Raw genomic sequence first — 17,915 nt, 5'->3', positions numbered from 1 at the left:
TTTAGGATTAAATGTAAATAACTTCTCTGCTGAGATAAATAGGTGTAGTTTGACCTCACCCATCATGCTTTGTGGCTCCATCTACTTCATTTGCATACGTACCATAGATAATGAGCTAGTACTTCACACAAGAAGGTGTGAATAGTTGTCTGATGATTGACCAATGCAGAGTTTTTAACTGGTCTTGGGTCTTTGTCCTCAGCTCTATTTAAGGACTAAACTCTAGACTTGTAGCTGAGTCACTTGGTAAGAAGGATCTTCTGCACGTTCTTCATTAGAAACGACCTGCTGGAGACACCAGCTTTGTTAAAGTGGCTGCCAGGATTCTAACAGGAAGGTAAAGGCTTTTCTTGTTTGTTTCTTTTACATTTATGTTGCATTTGTTGTTCTTTTTATTTTATGTTATTTAATATTATTAGGTTAATATATTCAGACTGTTTAAAATAGCTTTATGCTCATAATTGTGGTGTTTTATGAAGCCTTTTCTACTCCCAGCACACCAAAGATTTACACTTGTGAGCCAATTATTAGTCCTGTCATGAACTGGATTAGATTTGCTTGGTGCAGGACTGATGTTGAGAAAGTCAGATCTCTTATATCTTTATTTATATCAAGTTATTTATAGTTATTTAATTATTAATATCTGCAGTATTTATAAGTATTTTATCCTGATGTTCTTTGAATTCAGATTCTCACTTAGACGTGAAGTGAATTTCATGTTTTTATTACTAGGTGAAGAGTTTAATATTATTGTGGTATTAATGTAGTAAAAGTAATTCTAATTAATCGACTTGTTTCTTTGTTTCTGTTGCTTTCCAAGGAAACAGTTTCTACAGTCTTATCAAAGCATAAACATGAAGAACTTTCATCACTGCTCAGAGTGTGGGAAGAGTTTTATTAAGCAGAGTCATCTCCAACAACATCAGCGGATTCATACAGGAGAGAAACCATATCACTGCTCAGAGTGTGGGAAGAGTTTTACTATGCAGAGTAATCTCCAAAGACACCAGCGCATTCATACAGGAGAGAAGCCATATCACTGCTCAGAATGTGGGAAGAGTTTTACTACGCAGAGTCATCTCAAACAACACCAGCGCATTCACACAGGAGAGAAGCCATATCACTGCTCAGAGTGTGGGACGAGTTTTACTACACAGAGTAATCTCCAACAACACCAGCGTATTCACACAGGAGAGAAGCCATATCACTGCTCAGAGTGTGGAATCAGTTTTTCTCGTCAGACTACACTCCAACAACACCAGCACATTCACACAGGAGAGAAGCCATATCACTGTTTAGAGTGTGGAAAGAGTTTTGCTTACAGTAATGCCCTTAAAGTACACCAGCGTATTCACACAGGAGAGAAATCGTATCACTGCTCAGTTTGTGAAAAGAGTTTTACTCACAGAAGTGCCCTTAAAGTACACCAGCGTATTCACACAGGAGAGAAACCATATCACTGTTCAGAGTGTGGAAACAGTTTTGCTGATTATGGTACCTTTCAAAAACACCAGCGTATTCACACAGGAGAGAAACCGTATCACTGCTCAGAGTGTGGAAAGAGTTTTACTCACAGTAGTGCCCTTAAAGTACACCAGCGTATTCACACAGGAGAGAAACCGTATCACTGTTCAGAGTGTGGAAACAGTTTTGCTGAACATGGTACCTTTCAAAAACACCAGCGTATTCACACAGGAGAGAAACCGTATCACTGCTCAGTGTGTGGAAAGAGTTTTACTCACAGTAGTGCCCTTACAGTACACCAGCGTATTCACACAGGAGAGAAACCGCATCAATGCTCAGTGTGTGGAAAGAGTTTTACTCACAGTGGTGCCCTTAAAGTACACCAGCGTATTCACACAGGAGAGAAGCCGTATCACTGCTCAGAGTGTGGAAAGATTTTTGCTCATGAAAATAATCTCAAACGGCATCAGCGTATTCACATAGAAAAACTACATCACTGTTAAGAGTGTGGGAAGTATTTTATTGCATAATTATGTTCTCCAACAACACCAGCGCATTCACACAAGAGAGAAGTAATATCACCGTTCACTGTCTGAAAATAACTTTAGTGAAAGGAATATTCTTTAAGTACACCACACCAGCGCATTCACATAAGAGGATGACCCATATTGCTGCTTTTAGTGCGGATGAAGTTTTACTGGAAGCAGCATTTTTAATAGTTTTTGTGACTGGAGTCGTCTTGAAAAACACCTGCGCATTCAGAGGAGAAAATAAAATGATACTCCACTACTGCATGTACAGAAAAAGCTATGTGTACTTTCTTTTTCTACTAATATCTACTAGAACTGTTCTACTTCAATTATCAAATGTACATGATGGTGTGAATATGATCATTAATCATCAAATGTAATGTGGTGTAATGTACCAACCTCAGATCTCAGGAAAGCAGCCGGACTGGAGAATGATATTGAACAACCTGAGCAGAGCCTGCTGTAGCTGAGGACTGCTGCACTTCAGCATCTCCGTTCTGATGCTGTCAGGTCCACAGGCTTTTCTGGATTTGAGTTTTTTAATTTGGGTATTCAATTCTTCCTGTGAAATTTGGTAATCAATTGGGTTCTGATAGTTTTTTGTGGTAGATTCTAATATATTTATATTTTCTATGATTTTTTGCTGTTCTGAATTGAGATCATCTGGTGGTAATTGCTCATATAATTGTTCAAAGTGATTTTTCCAGGTATTTGGATTTTCTATGGCCAGATTATGTGGGTTTTTGTTGCTCAGGTTCTTCCACAGTTCCCAGAATTGATTTTGGTCAATAGAGTTTTCAATTTTCTGTAGATACTGAGTATAATAGATGTGTTTTTTATGTCGTAAAATCTTTTTATATTCTCTTAGAGTTGTAGCATAATTTGATCGAATTTGATTATTGTTTGGTTCTCTGTGTTTTTGGTTTGATAGATGTCTTAATGTCTGCCTGATTATAGTCTTCATCAAACCATTCTTCCTTTTGTGCTTTTTGGTTTGGTTTGGTGTTTATAAAATTGAGACCTGCAATTTTAGCGGATTTATAATATATTCCATTAATTTGTGAAACAGCTCCATCAACACCTGATTGGTTTAATTCAAATGATTCTAATAAAAATTTGTTAATATGATTAATGATTTTTGAGGAACCAACAGCGGATTTAAATTTAGCTTCGCTGTCATGATTCCATCTGAATGTTCAGTTTAACTGGGATGTTTTGCAGGGCTCATATTTCATGATTTGATGCTGACTGATTCGTTTAAGATAAACATTAATTTGACAGTGATCAGAAAGTGGGAGTTGTGGTCTGACAGTGAACGCACTAATAGTGGAGGGGTCCATGTCAGTGATCGCATAGTCGACTACACTAGCTCCAAGAGCTGAACAGTATGTAAACCTCCCTAAAGAGTCCCCTCGGATCCTACCGTTAAGAATATACAGACCTGAGGATCGACAGAGGTGCACTAGTTCTTTACCATTCCTGTTCAGGGCGTGGTCAGGACTGTTTCTTTTGGAGCAGATAGTGCTGAAGTTGATGGATGTTTGTTTAAATATATATTTGTTACCAGTAGAATCGATGGTATCGTTCTCATTGCCTGTTCTGGCATTTAAATCTCCAACAAGCATGACATTCCCCTGGGCCTGAAAATGTCTGATTTCTTGCTGAAGATTCTCAAAGAAACAGTCCTGATAGTACGGAGACTCCAGAGGGGGGGTGTAAGCTGCACATATGTACAGGTCATTTTCACATTCAATTATGTTTTTATTTAATTTTAGCCAAATATGTGTTGAATGTCTTTTGGTTTCTGACAAATATGGTGATAAATTGTCCTTATACCATATTATAAATTTGGGGGACAGTGAGTGTTGGTGTTATCTTTACACCATGTTTCAATTAATATAATAATTTCCCTGTAATTTGGGGGACAGTGAGTGTTGGTGTTATCTTTACACCATGAAGTTTACTTTCCTTCATCTCTATTAACTCCATCTCTAGGAGTGAGAGGCAGTCCTGAATGCGCTTGACTGTAGCGGGTGATCTGGGCGCTGCAGGGCTGGTGGTAGTTGAGGCTGTGTTGGAACAGGCTGCTAGAAGAGGGCTGGAAGCTGAGTGTGGGGGTGTGGTAGACAGCACAGCACTGGATGTAGGGGCCTGAATTGGTTTGTTTCTTTCAACAACTGACCTCAGTCTTTGGAAGTCCTTTTCAAATTTCTGAAGTTGTATTTCAGGTCCCTGGATCATAATGGTTCCAGTTTTATAAAAATTTACGTTAAATTTAGGTGTGGTGTCAAGGTACAGCTGTCTAATTGTTTTGTTTCCACACATTTTATAGTTCCTCTGGTCAGCTAGAAGAGTAGTGTGCCAGATATCTGGGTGATCAGTGTAGAACACCAGGTCAGATTTAACTTCTCTTCCATTGACCAGAGTGAAATCAGCTCGGAGTGTCTCAGGGTGTTCTCTCAGTATTTCTGCCTTGTATTTTTTCTTTTTACTCTCACTGTTGGCCTCTTCAGGGTAGCTGATAGTTAGAGAGCTGAGGCTGTGCTCAGTTTGCTGGCTCAGTATTGTGTTCATTTTCAAACTGACACAGATTCTAATGGCAGTTGGTGGCAGTTGAAGATTCTATCTAACTGAGTTACAGCTAACAGTCCTTATAAATGTTTAAAATACACAAAAATATACACAAAAATAAGCTTACCCCCTTTCTTATTAGCCAACTCAGCCTGGTTTGTTGATTGGTTGTTGTTTTCCTGTGATTTTCTTGTTTTTTTCCAGATTTCTCCATTTTTTTCCTCTGTCTGTTAGTCAGTCTCTGTTGTTTTGATTTGACTGAGAGGGCCTGAGTTGAAAGGTTAAACTTGTTAGTTGTATTTCTTCTTCTTCTTTTTAGTTGATGGATCCAAAAATTGCTCTAAATGTGCCTGATATATTCATCCAGAGTTTAGATTACTGCTAACCGTCGTATATGTCCAAAAAATCAACAAAAAAGCTTAAAATTTCAGGAGCTCATATTTCTTGCTGTTGTTTAGAATTCTCACTCACTCTCTCTCCTGATTTCAACTCTCTGCGCATGCGCGGATTTTCCATGGCGATGTGTGGAGTTTTTTCTGGCTTTGCTAACTTTCTTACCTTCATCTACTTTATTTATTTTATTTTATTTTGTTAGTGTTAGCATATTAGTAGTGTAAGAAGGTGACCGATCGCTTTAGCTGGTGGAGGTTTTTGTGCCAGGCTGGCCGACATGGCCAACGAGGCCGGCGTGGAGACGCTGTCTCTACGCCATGGCGTCAGGTGTGTGGAGTGGAGTGGAGTGACGGTAGAAGACGTGCTGTTAGCGGTCGGAGAGCAGGTAGGATGTGAGAATATTTATTCAGCTTCTCGCATGAATAAAGCGATGGTGGTGTTCTTAGAGAAGGAGACTTGTGTGAATCAACTGATTGAATCGGGAATCTAGATACGAGGAGTGATGGTGCAGGTCAGCCCGCTGAGTGCACCTGCTACCCGTGTTGTTGTCTCAAACGTTCCTCCGTTTATTAAAAATGAAGTAATAATGAGAGAACTGTTGTGAACTGAACGTCCCAGATGTTTTGAGTGTGGCGATATTGGACACAAACAGTTTGGCTGCCCACATGTAGCAGCACAGCAACAGGATTTAGAAACTGATAAAGGGACCTCATCTGAGGGCCAAGAGGTAGATAGAAGTGGTGGGGAAGTGGCTCAGGCTTCAGGAGCCGATAGCAGGCTTGGTTCTGCAAGTACTGATGTTGTGGAAGGGGGTGAAGTTGGGCTCCAAATAGAGGAACAGACTCAGGTGGATCCTCATTGTGTCAATAACACTATCAAAAATAATGAAAAGGATAAAAAGATAAACAATAATACTTCTGATTGTGATCCTCTTAAAAACGGTAATAGCAGCCACCAAAAAGCTAAACGTAAAACTGATAAGAAAGGGAGAGAAGATGAAGACCCTGTTTTGGAGCAGAATTTAAGCATAGATAGCACTGCACACGAGGAAGGGTTTTGCGAACCAGTAGAAGTTGAGTTTGATTCGGAAAAAGAGAGTGTGTTGTCGGATTGCTCGGGGATGTCCGAGATACCAGCTAGTCTGCCTAGTCTGCCAGAATTGGCGGCTCAGGCCGGGACATCAAGTACAAGGTTGGGGGAGTCGGGCGAAATGTATTCACTCTCGGAGATAAACACTTTTCTGAAGGTTACAAAAGGGAAAAGAAATGTGTGTTTAAGCAATTTTTTCCCAGACTCACATAAGTTTATTCGGTCAGTGCAGCATGTGGCCAAAAATGAGACTATTAAGATGCTTTCACCAAAAAGAAGGTTCCGTTTAAAAAAGTGGACAATGGCAGTGCGTAAAAGTCTGCAATAACTCCTAAGATGGATAGGTCTTGTCTATTTTTGTTATATACTATAAACGTTTCTGTTTCTGGCTTTTTCTTTTTCCTCACTATGCATTCTTTACACATAGGGTCTCTAAACATAAATGGTGCTAGAGATGTTAATAAACGTGGAATGCTTGATCAGCACATACAGTATAAAAAGCTGGATGTGTTGTTTTTGCAGGAAACCCACAGTGATGAAAGTGATGAAATACAGTGGAAAATGTGGTGGAAAGGTCCCATGTATTTAACACATGGGACAAGCAGAAGTGCAGGTCTAGCCATTTTAATCTCTCCTGGATTATCTTTTAGCTTAATATCAAAAAAGGAAGTTTGTAAAGGACGCATGTTAATAATTAATGCGAAAATTCATGAGCAAGAATATAGGTTTGTGAACGTTTATGCACCAAACATAGGTAGGGAAAGGGGAGTTCTATTCACTACACTGAGAAAAGAACTAGGTCAGTGTAATCAGGATGCTATCCTTGTACTGGGAGGTGACTGGAATTGTACTCTAGATTTTATAATGGATAGGAATGGAGAGGAGCCTCATATGATGTCAGTTAGTGTATTAAAGGACATATTTAAAGAATTTAACCTGACTGATTGTTGGAGAATAAAACATCCTACTCTTAAGCAGTTCACATGGATAAAAACAGTTGGGGGGAAAACAAGTGCTGCTCGTCTGGACCGTTTTTACATGTCAAATTCACACTGTAATAGGCTTGTTAGTGCCTCCGTTGAGCCAATCAGTTTTTCGGATCATAGTGCTGTTATTATAAATTTAGCTGTCATGTCTAATCATAAACAAGCAGCTTACTGGAAATTTAATGTAAAGCTGTTACAAGATGATAATTTTTGCTCTAGCTTTTGTACTTTTTGGAATAAGTGGTCTGAAAGGAAGGCTGATTTTAACTCACTTAGACAATGGTGGGATGTTGGAAAAGCCCAGATTAAGCTGTTTTGTCAGCAATATACAGTACATCGTATACCACAGCAGAAAACAAAAGAGTACTTGCAGCCCTTGAACGTAATATAGCTCAGATGCAACAACAAATTGTGGGCCAAACCTGAGAGGGTCTACAGGCTGAGCTAGAGGAATTGCGACGTGATGTGAGTGCCTTTCTCCTTGATAGAGCAAAAGGTGCTCTTGTTAAGGCTAGGTTTAAGACGTTAAAGGAGATGGATGCTCCAAGCTCATTCTTTTTTAATCTAGAAAAGAAGTATAGTGAGAGTAAGCAAATACATGCATTGTACATGTCAGATGGCCGTTTATCCTCTGAAATAGGTGAAATGAGAGAAAGGGCTGTTGAATTTTATTCTGACTTATACAAAGCAGAGCAGTGTGATGATGCTTGTGCTGACACATTATTGGCAGACAGACCCATACTGGATGAGGAAGATAAGGATTCATTGGAGCTTCCCCTTACCTTAGAAGAGCTTGAAAATGCTGCTTTTAAAATGGAATCAGGTCGTACCCCTGGCATTGACGGCCTGCCGGTGGACTTTTATAAGACTTTTTGGAAACAGATTGGCCAAGACTTATTTAATGTGTTTTTAGAATGTATACAAATAGGTGAGCTCCCGCTCAGTTGCAGGAGAGCAGTACTGACTTTGTTGCCCCAAAAAAGGGGACCTATGTGAGCTCAAAAACTGGCGTCCTGTGGCACTATTGTGTGAAATCTTTTCAAAGGCTCTGGCAAATAGAATAAAGAGCATTTTGCACACCATCATACACCGAGACCAAGCGTACTGTATTCCTGGTCGTTCAATAACTGATAATTTGTTTTTAATAAGAGACATTATAGAACTGTCAAAAAGGCTTCCTATAGATCTTGGCCTGATTTCCATAGACCAGGAAAAAGCCTTTGATCGTGTTGATCATGGCTATCTTTTTAACACGCTTTTAAATTTTGGCTTTGGAGAGAACTTTCTTCGGTGTGTTAAGCTGCTGTACACTGGTGCCTATTGTCTCGTGAAGGTGGGAGGGGGACTAGCTGGGCCTATTGAGTTGGGGAGAGGAATTAGACAAAGATGTGCAATGTCAGGTCAGCTTTACTCCCTTGCCATTGAGCCTTTTTTGCGGTTAGTGAGAAAAAAGGTGAATGGAGTAAGTTTACAAGGGTCAGCCCGTATTTCGGTCTCGGCCTATGCGGATGATGTATCTGTTTTTGTGTGCGGCCAAGAAGATGTACAACAAATAGAGGATTGTTTATGCACATATAGTAGTGCATCATCTGCCAAAGTGAACTGGAGTAAGAGTGGAGCCTTGCTCTTGCCCTTTTTGTACTCTGTACAGCATCTTTTTGTAGACTGTTCACGTTTGAATGTGTTGTTTGGTTTTTTACACAGACTCTGTTTGAGTTTTGGAGTAGAATTCAATTTTGGACTATATATACTGGGACCTAGGTACAATTATAACCAAAGATTTAAATGTTGTTTAATGAACTTTATGTTTGGTCAAGCCAAATTAGCTACATGGCTGACAAGAAGAAATAAAATAAGACGACATGGCCTTACCGACCCAGATGAAATGCTAAAAAGTTTAATTTGTGCACGATTAAAAATCGAGTATGCATATTATAAACTAATTAATAATTTAATAAGGTTTGAAGAATGTTGGTGTGTTGATGAAGTACTGTGTTCTGTGTATGAGGAGGAACTGGTGGTTTATATATGAAAATTAAGTATCTATGTATATATTTATGTTGGTAAGAACTGAACAAAGGGGGGTGTAGGGTTTTTAAAAAAAAATTTCTGTAGAGGTTTGTTGTATATGATGTATTGATAAATAAAATAATGTAAAATCTCAAAATCTCTCTCCTTTAGTTCAGCAGAAGTGAAACTGATCTGATCCTGTTCTGTTCTCTCTCTCTCTCTCTCTCACATTTACATTTTCAGCACTTATCAGACGCTTTTATCCAAAGCGACTTACACAAGGAGCGGAACACGATGAGCAATTGAGGGTTAAGGGCCTTGCTCAGGGACCCAACAGTGGCAACTTGGTGGTGGCGGGGCTTGAACCGGCAACCTTCGGTTTACTAGTCTAGTACCTTAACCACTGAGCTATCACTGGCCCTGATTGATTGATAGTGTTGTACTGCGCGAGCTCTGAGACATAAAATGCTCTGTTGGCATAAAACGTGTGGCACATTTACGATAAAAAATGAAGCAAAGTTCGTTTTTTCCGTTTGTTTTATAACGAAATATATAAAGATTAAAAGATAGATAAATAACTTTAAAGAAAAAAACCCCAGAAGGTTTGTGTTTTGTGAACGTTCGGAGAATAGCGATGTGTATGTAGCAGAATGACTGAGGAAAATCCATTTGGTCAATGAGTCAGTAACAAGTAAACAAAACCTCATGAAAGGAAAGGAAAGAAATATGACATTTACATTAAAAAGTGTTATTTTTCCCCAATAAATAAACACACAAGCTGACATGCAGGTAAGTATGAAATAAAAAAAATTAAAATATGGTGATATTAGCGCTTTTTACAGCTCAGGGAATGCAATTTACAACCGGCAGTTTACACACTTTACACTTACATACTAGCGTTCACAATAAATAACACTGCTTCTCTTTGGACAAATATAGTTCTTCATAATAAAAGACACAAGATAGTAAGTCGAACAATGTAAAGGTATAAATTATAAAACACTGCATAAATAAACATCTATCAATTAACCCGGCTCTCTCTCTCTCTCATCTCTCTCTCTCTCTCTCTCTCTCTCAATTCAATTCAATTCAATTTGCTTTATTGACATGACAAATTTACATATTTGTATTGTCAAAGCTTACATTAGTATATATAAATATTTGAAAAAAGAACAAGTATATACATAAAAAAAATGGTAAGAAAATATTCATTATGTAATAAAACAATTGTTCACACAAAAAGAGAGAAAATATTAGTGTGTGTGTGTGTGGTGGGTGTGCGTGTGGGGGGGGGGGGGGGGGGGGGTGTTTATTTGGTGTTTCACTCACTGTCCCGGAGTGTGTGACACTCCTGTACATATTTGGCTGCAGTGGAGGCTGATGGCCCCTCTCCTAATATAATTGCCAGTTTCTCGCTGTCTGACAGCGCTCTGAAGCCGCTCACCTCTCTTCCAAACTGATCAAAATACTTGTGTCTGATTGTTGTGTATTTTGGGCAGTTTAGAAGGAAGTCCAATGTTCCAGATAAGTGTTTTTGAGGTGTTTGATAATTTGGGTGATTCTGATTGGCGTTTGGGAAGCAGTGCTGGTCAGAGAGTTAGGGTTGTTAGGGGTCAGTGTGTGGGTCAGTCTCTGGACCAGCTGACACAGGGGACTCTTTTCAGTGTAGAGCTCTTGGGATTGGAGTGCCTGAAACTGCAGGCTTGTTGTGGGACTGGATTTTAGGTGCATCCAGAATTTAAGGGCTGTTTTCAATATTTATAATTAATGGGTATCAACCTAATTCAGCCCTGCATGCATTGGTTGGGGTTTTTCTTTAGACATGTAAAATCATTCTGCAGAATTCTGCATGCAGGACTTCAGTGGGATGCGTGTCCCATCTAGTGTAGTCACAATGACTGAGTGGACCCCATACTTCACTACCGTATAGCGCAATGGGCAGGATTATACTGTCAAAGATCTTTAACCAGATTCCAATTGGGATGTCAATCTTAATAAATTTGTTTTTAATTGAATAGAGGGCTCTGCAGGCCTTCTGTTTCAGTACATCCACTGCCAGACCGAAGCCTCCTGAGGCGCTGATTTTGAGCCCTAGGTAATCATATGAAAGGGTGTGATCTAGGACAATCTCTCTCTCTCTCTAGCTTTGGCCCTGGCTATTTGCAGGGATAATGTGAGTGAAGGTGATAACTGAAGGTGGAGTTGAACATGTGTTTGTTCCTGGTGATAAGATACCAAAGTTTAGTGTTGAATAACTAGTTGCCATGTTTGGCCAATCATTGAGGGAATCTTAAATAGTAAATAAAGGTGTGCTGTTTAATTAAATAAAAACATAATGCTCTGTACATGTAAGCTCTCTCTCTTTCTCTCTCTCCCCTTTAGTTCAGCAGAAATTAAGTGTGGATCTGTTCCATTTCTGTGTTTGTAGTTTTGTTAGTAATTTAAGTTTATGAACACAGGTAAGTTTATACATTTCCACACTTCTGTACATTACTGTGTATTGTTACTTTATGTAGTTCAGATTGTTGATTTTATTTAAACACACAAACTAAACCAGGAAGTCTGAACTACTGTAAATAACTTGCTGTGTTGACTGGTGTTTCTATTTATGTGTAGAAAAATGGTGTCCAAAATTTCAGTTACTCAGGACGAGTTCAGCTGTTCAGTCTGTCTGGAAACACTGAAGGATCCAGTAACTATTCTTTGTGGACACAGTTTCTGTATAGTGTGTATTAATAACTGCTGGGATCAGGAGGATGATAAGGGAAGATACAGCTGTCCACAGTGTAGACAAACCTTCACTCCAAGACCTGATGTGAGTAAAAACATTATTCTGGCAAACGTTGTAGAGAATCTGAAGAAGAGAGAAGCCCAAATTCCACCTCCTGCTGGACCTGAAGATGTGGAGTGTGATTCCTGTACAGAAAGAAAATCCAAAGCAGTAAACTCACCTTCAGCCTCATTATCAAATTCCTTCTTATAAGACTCACAAGCTGGTTAAAGCCTCCAGACGACTCCAGGGTCAGATCTGCTCTCAGCATGATAAACTGCTGGAGGTTTACTGTCGTACTGATCAGCAGTGTATCTGTGTGTTGTGTATGCTAGACAATCATAAAGGACATGATACAATATCAGCTGCAGCAGAAAGAACTGAGAAACAGGTAAAATATTATACAGCTCTATTTAACAAGTAACAACTCATTATCATTTACACTGACATTGTTTATGTGGTGCTCATACACAATGCAAGTAAATTCTGAATTGTTATTCTGTGTAGAAGCAGCTGCTGGAGATCCAGAGAAAATTCCAGGAGAAAATCCAGAACAGAGAGAAGGAACTTTGTGAGCTGATAAACGCTGTGGAGTCTCACAAGGTAAGTTGTATAAACAAAAAAGCTCTCTGGATCAGGACGACTCTCCTCCATCTCTAATAAAAATTTGATATTTTATATCTCAGGTAACTTTGCAAGTGATGGAGCATTTTTGTTCATGAATTTAAAAGATTCTTCAAATTCTGCCTGGTTAGTTGGTGATTGATGCTGTACAACAATTCTGAGGGTGTGCTAATAATTATGAGATTGATAAAATTAGATTAGGACTTAGGACCCAAAAAGATTCAAGGATTAAGGATCAAGATGCTTAAACATAAATTACTGTATACAATAGTAATATAGTAAATTATAAGATCACTACATTGAATTGTAAAATTTTCAAGGATTTAGCACCATCACCAAGCTATGAGTGATGAAAGTCTAAGTCTGGCCAGTAGCCACATATAAATGTAAAGGATGGACAAATATCTGAGTGAGAAACGTTTCCTCTTTCTGAATCTTCTAACAGTGTTCTGCACAGACAGCAGTGAAGAACATTGAGAGGATCTGTACTGAACTAATCAACTCAATTAATAGAAGATGCTCTGAGCTAAAAGATCTGATCAGAGATCGAGAGACAGCAGAAGTAAGTCAAGCTGAAAAAGTCCTGAAAGTCCAGTTGGAGCAGCAGATTGTAGAGCTGAAGAGAAAAGATGCTGAACTGGAACAGCTTTCACACACAGAGGATCCCGTCCATTTCCTCCAGGTAACAGCACTAAAAATAATTATATTACTGCTGCACCAGTCCAAGTAATAAATTCGTCAAAATTTATTCGTTGTTTATTGTTAGCATTCATTCAAACATGTTGGGGAGAGCCGGAAACGCAACAGAAACAACATCACAAGCAAAGCATCCTGTCCTGTCTTCCCAGAGGTCTCCTTTTTATAGGCGTCTCCCCCTCTTGGTAGCTTTGTGCATCTTCGTACATTTTCCACAAATCTGTAACATAGTGAAACCCCCCCTACACATTATGACCCATAAAGTCGTAACACTCGGGGTTCTAAGAAATTGTGAGAATCAGAATTAGCTTTTCTGAGAGATCATGAAATACTGTTAATGTTATTAGGAGAAACATCACTCTGTCTCTCTCGGCTCCTGCTGGATCTGCAGAATCAGCCGCCATCACAATCAGTCCTTTCCTCTCATTTGATGATGTTACAAAGTCTGTATCTCAGCTGAGAGAGAAAGTAGAAGAATTCTGGAAAGATCAGTGTGAGAAGATACCAGATGAAGGTGAGTTCAAGCCCTCAGTGTTCAATTGTCTTTCCAAATGCTTCAGTACTCAAACATCAAACAAAACAATCAAATCCACCAACATGAACATTTTACATCTAACAACATCATTCATTTACTCATTAACCCAGTACTGGTCATGGTCACAGTGAGTCCAGGGTTGAATGAAATACACTCACACTTGGTCAGTCACTCAAAATTAAGATCACTTTAGAAAAACACTGGGAGAACATGCCAAACTTCTTACTGGCTGTACCTGCGACAGTTTCTGGTGTAAATATGTATTTACTGTGATTAGTGATTGTACTGTTACTCTTTCTGCAGTGAAGAAAGTCCGGATTACTTCACCTCCTGAACCTGAAATCAGAGAAGATTTTCTACAATGTAAGTTTCTCACAAGCACACAAACATACACAGTGCAGTGAAAAAGTATTTGCACCCCCCAGTTATCTGTATATTTGTCACACTTCAGAGGTCATGAAGTTAAAACAAGTTAAACAATCATTTAAACTGCTGTCTGTATATTTTTGATCCAGGAGATTTTATGAGTCTCAATCATTCAGTCACACACACACACACACACACACACACACTAAAAAACACACATTTGCACAGACACAGTCACTCACACACAAGCTTTCACACACACAGTCTCATACATGCGCACACACGCACACACACTTAAACACACACAAAAGAGCTTTATTAGCATGACTGTTTGAGTAGTATTTGTGTGTGTATATGCAGTGTCTGTGTGTATTTGTACAGTGTTTGTGTAGTGTATTGGGTTTGTATGTGTTTGTGTAGCGTTTGTGTGTGATTGTGTAGCATTCACGTGTTCTTAAGTAGTATTTGTGTGTGTACTGTTTGTGTAATGTATGTGTGTGTTGCATAGTGTTTGTGTGTGTGTACTGTCTGTGTATGTGCTTGTGTAGCATTTGTGCAGTGTATCTGTATGCCTGTTCAGTGTAGGGTTTGTATGTGTTTGTGTAGTGTTCATGAGATTGTGTAGTGTTTGTGCAATGTATGTGTGTGTTTGTGTGATTGTGTAGTGTCTGTGTGTGTGTTTGTGTAATGTGTGTGTGTTTGTGTAGTCTGTGTGTGTAGTATTTGTGTAATGTATGTGTGTGTTTGTGTGATTGTGTAGTGTTTGTGTGTATGTGTAGGGTTTGTGTGATTGTGTAATGTCTGTGTGTACATGTGTTTATGTGTTTGTGTAGTGTTTGTGTAGCGTTCGTGTGTGCTTGAGTAATATTTGTGTGTGTAGTGTTTGTGTGTGTTTGTGTAGGTCTGTGTCATGTTTGTGTATGTGTGTAGTGTTTGAGTAGTATTTATGTGTCTGTGTGTATTTGTGCAGTGTTTGTTTAATGTATGTCCATGTTTGTGTGGCATTTGTGTGTATGTGCAGTGTTTGTGTGTGTTTGTTTAGTGCCACACTCTCACATGCACACACTTAGACATACACACACACACTGTACACACACACTGTACACACACACACTGTACACACACTCTCTCTCTCTTCTATGTTAATTGGTTTATTTTGTGTTTCCTCTCCAGATGTTTGTCGGTTCACACTGGATCCAAACACAGTAAATAAAATCCTCCGTCTGTCTGAGGAGAACAAAGTAGTGACCTGCAGTGGAACATAACAGTCGTATCCTGATCATCCAGATAGATTTGATATTTACCTCCAGGTTGTGTGTAGAGAGAGTGTGAGTGGACGCTGTTACTGGGAGGTTGAGTGGAGTGGGGATTATGGGGTTTGTATAGCAGTGTCATATAAAAGCATCAGCAGGAAGGGACGTGGTAATAAGTGTTGGTTTGGACGGAATGATCAGTCCTGGAGTTTGTACTGTTCTCCATCCAACTTTTCATTCTGGCACAATAACAAAAAGACTGAAATTCCCACAATGCGGAGTGCCTCTAGAATAGGAGTGTATGTGGATTATGAAGCAGGAACTCTGTCCTTCTACAGCGTCTCTGATACAATGAAGCTCCTCCACAGAGTTCAGACCACGTTCACTCAGCTCCTCTACCCGGGGTTTCATCTTCATTCAGGATCAGTGAAACTGTCAGATTTAACAAATTAAATGTAAAATGTACATGAAAGTGTAACATTAAACTGTTTGAGTGATTTTAGAATCTGTGAGGCAGTGATACATTTATGAAGATTTTCTTTTTCAATTTATTAATCACTATTTATTCAGTGCTGTGAAAAAGTATTTACCCCCTTTCCTCATTTGGCAAGATGGCGGCGCGTGTACATCGCGTGTATTACTGCATTTCATTGGCTCTGTACTTGTTTACTCTGCACAATGACAATAAAGTTGAATCTAATCTAATCTGATTTCTTCTTTTCTTAAATATTTATCATCTAAATTCAGATATTAAAACTAAATTAAATAAAAGACAAACTGAATATTTAAAAACATAAAAGAGAAGATTTCTGTACATTACAAAATGGTAAATGTGATCATTTACACCTTAAACTTCTTTCTTCCCAAGTCTATTATAACCCCAAATCAGAAAAAGTTGGGACAGTATGAAAAATGCAAATAAAATAATGCAAATACTATTAAAAAGAATAAAAAATACATTAATAATAATAATAATAAAGTCACAAATCTGTACCTATTGAACAAGATGTAATATATTTCTAGCACCACTAGATGAGGATGATGAACTCCACATGATTATAAACTCCACTTTAAAAGTCAGTTAAACAGTAAAGATTGTAATTTGGCTTTTTTAAGTTTAGCTAATAATAAATTCAGAACAAGGAGACCTTTGATTTTCAAAGGCAGTTAAACAAAGTTACTTGCTGATATCGGTGGTAATATTTTGTAATATTTATTTGTTCTTTCCTATGTACCAGAAAAGTCGTCTTTGCTGCCTGCAACACCTTACAAATCACATTTTTTCTTGCTGATGTGATGTTGTATTGAAACCAAAATAAATTAATAAATAAATAAATTACAGCTTGTTGCTTGGGTACAGATTTGTGACATTCTTATTATTATTGCTATTATTATTATTATTATTTTATTTTTTTAATTATTAAATGTTCCTGTTGGGTTTGTTGTTATTTTTTTGAAAACTGTTCATGTTTTGAAGTGTAAAACCATAAACAGCACCATCTATAAATAAATGAATCTTGTGCTTCCACTTGAGATTTTTGTTTACGTGAACAATGTCTGAAATTTGATGAACTTGATTAGTTTGTAATATGTGTTAAGATGATGAATGAACATAAATGTTAATTACTTATTTGGTTATTTTAGTTTCAATACAATGTAAACTTTCAAGATAAAGAAAGCAAAAATAAAAATGACCCAAGTGTTTTTGTAACGTGTTGTAGACCTGATTTGTGACTGTTTTTGGTATACAGGAAAGAAAAGGCCGAATGCATGTGAAAATGTTTTAAGGTTGTTGTGTTGTGCAGTTTAACCGTTGTGTTATTACAACAACCCAAATGTGAGGTTCTTTCTTTACAATGGGTCAACTATGTAACTTTACTGCAGCTTGTATTTAAATGAAAGGTTTACATTGCTGTCTTCAGGATTTCCTCTTTAGTGATATTTAATGTTAATAGCTGTTCTGATCTAAAAGATGCTGCTGCCTTTGACCTTTAAAACTGAGAAGTGATTTGTGAGATAATTAAAATAAGTGAAATGTTTATTTTGTACTTTGGTTTTATATTATTTGTACAAACATTTGTTTTATGCAACTTTAAACCTGTAATAAAAGATGAACGTTTTAAATGTGTCTTTATTTGCTTTAACTAAGCTAAAGTTTTTAACAGGGACAGAAATGACAGTTTGTGTAGCAGGCCTGGACACGCCTCACTATTGAAGTGGAAGGTAAACCCACAGTCCTGCAAGAATGGAAATAGTAAGTAAGTAAAATGTTTTTATAAAGCTATAAAACTACTTCTACTGACCAAAGTACACAGAGCTCACACTTGTCAGAGACAACGTTTGAAGCCCAGGTCAATCGGACCTGCTAGTTAGAGAAAGCTCACTCGTTCGTTAGTTTAAGTCCAAAAGTGTACGTACGGAGATCAAACCCACGACCTTGGCGTTATTAGCACCACGCTCTAACCAACTGATGTCCAAGTGCAGTGCATATACCCACATACCCGATTCTACACTGACAGCCCTTCAGTTCTGTCCAAATTGGAAGAATGTTCTTTTGGTTTGCGTAGATGTTAAACAAAGCTACTCACCCAACGTGGGGCTCGAACCCATGACCCTGAGATTAAGCGT

The 17,915-nt window shown here is 38.3% G+C and overlaps 1 protein-coding gene and 1 pseudogene across 1 annotated transcript; one reads left to right on the top strand and one right to left on the bottom strand.

The window, feature by feature from the left end:
• The window catches only part of LOC134326772 (zinc finger protein 850-like), a 244,743-nt pseudogene that overhangs the window by 13,548 nt on the left and 213,280 nt on the right, over positions 1 to 17,915 (bottom strand).
• LOC134326818 (zinc finger protein 658B-like) lies at positions 879 to 1,937 on the top strand (the record flags this gene model as incomplete). Its single annotated transcript, XM_063008973.1, has 1 exon — positions 879 to 1,937. A coding segment is annotated over one exon (1,059 nt), but the record flags the coding sequence as incomplete, so codon positions are not given.

This window comes from Trichomycterus rosablanca, chromosome 14 (genome assembly GCF_030014385.1).
Source record: "Trichomycterus rosablanca isolate fTriRos1 chromosome 14, fTriRos1.hap1, whole genome shotgun sequence".
NCBI classification, from domain to species: Eukaryota; Metazoa; Chordata; class Actinopteri; order Siluriformes; family Trichomycteridae; genus Trichomycterus; species Trichomycterus rosablanca.
This window is presented reverse-complemented; position numbering and strand designations above follow the sequence as displayed.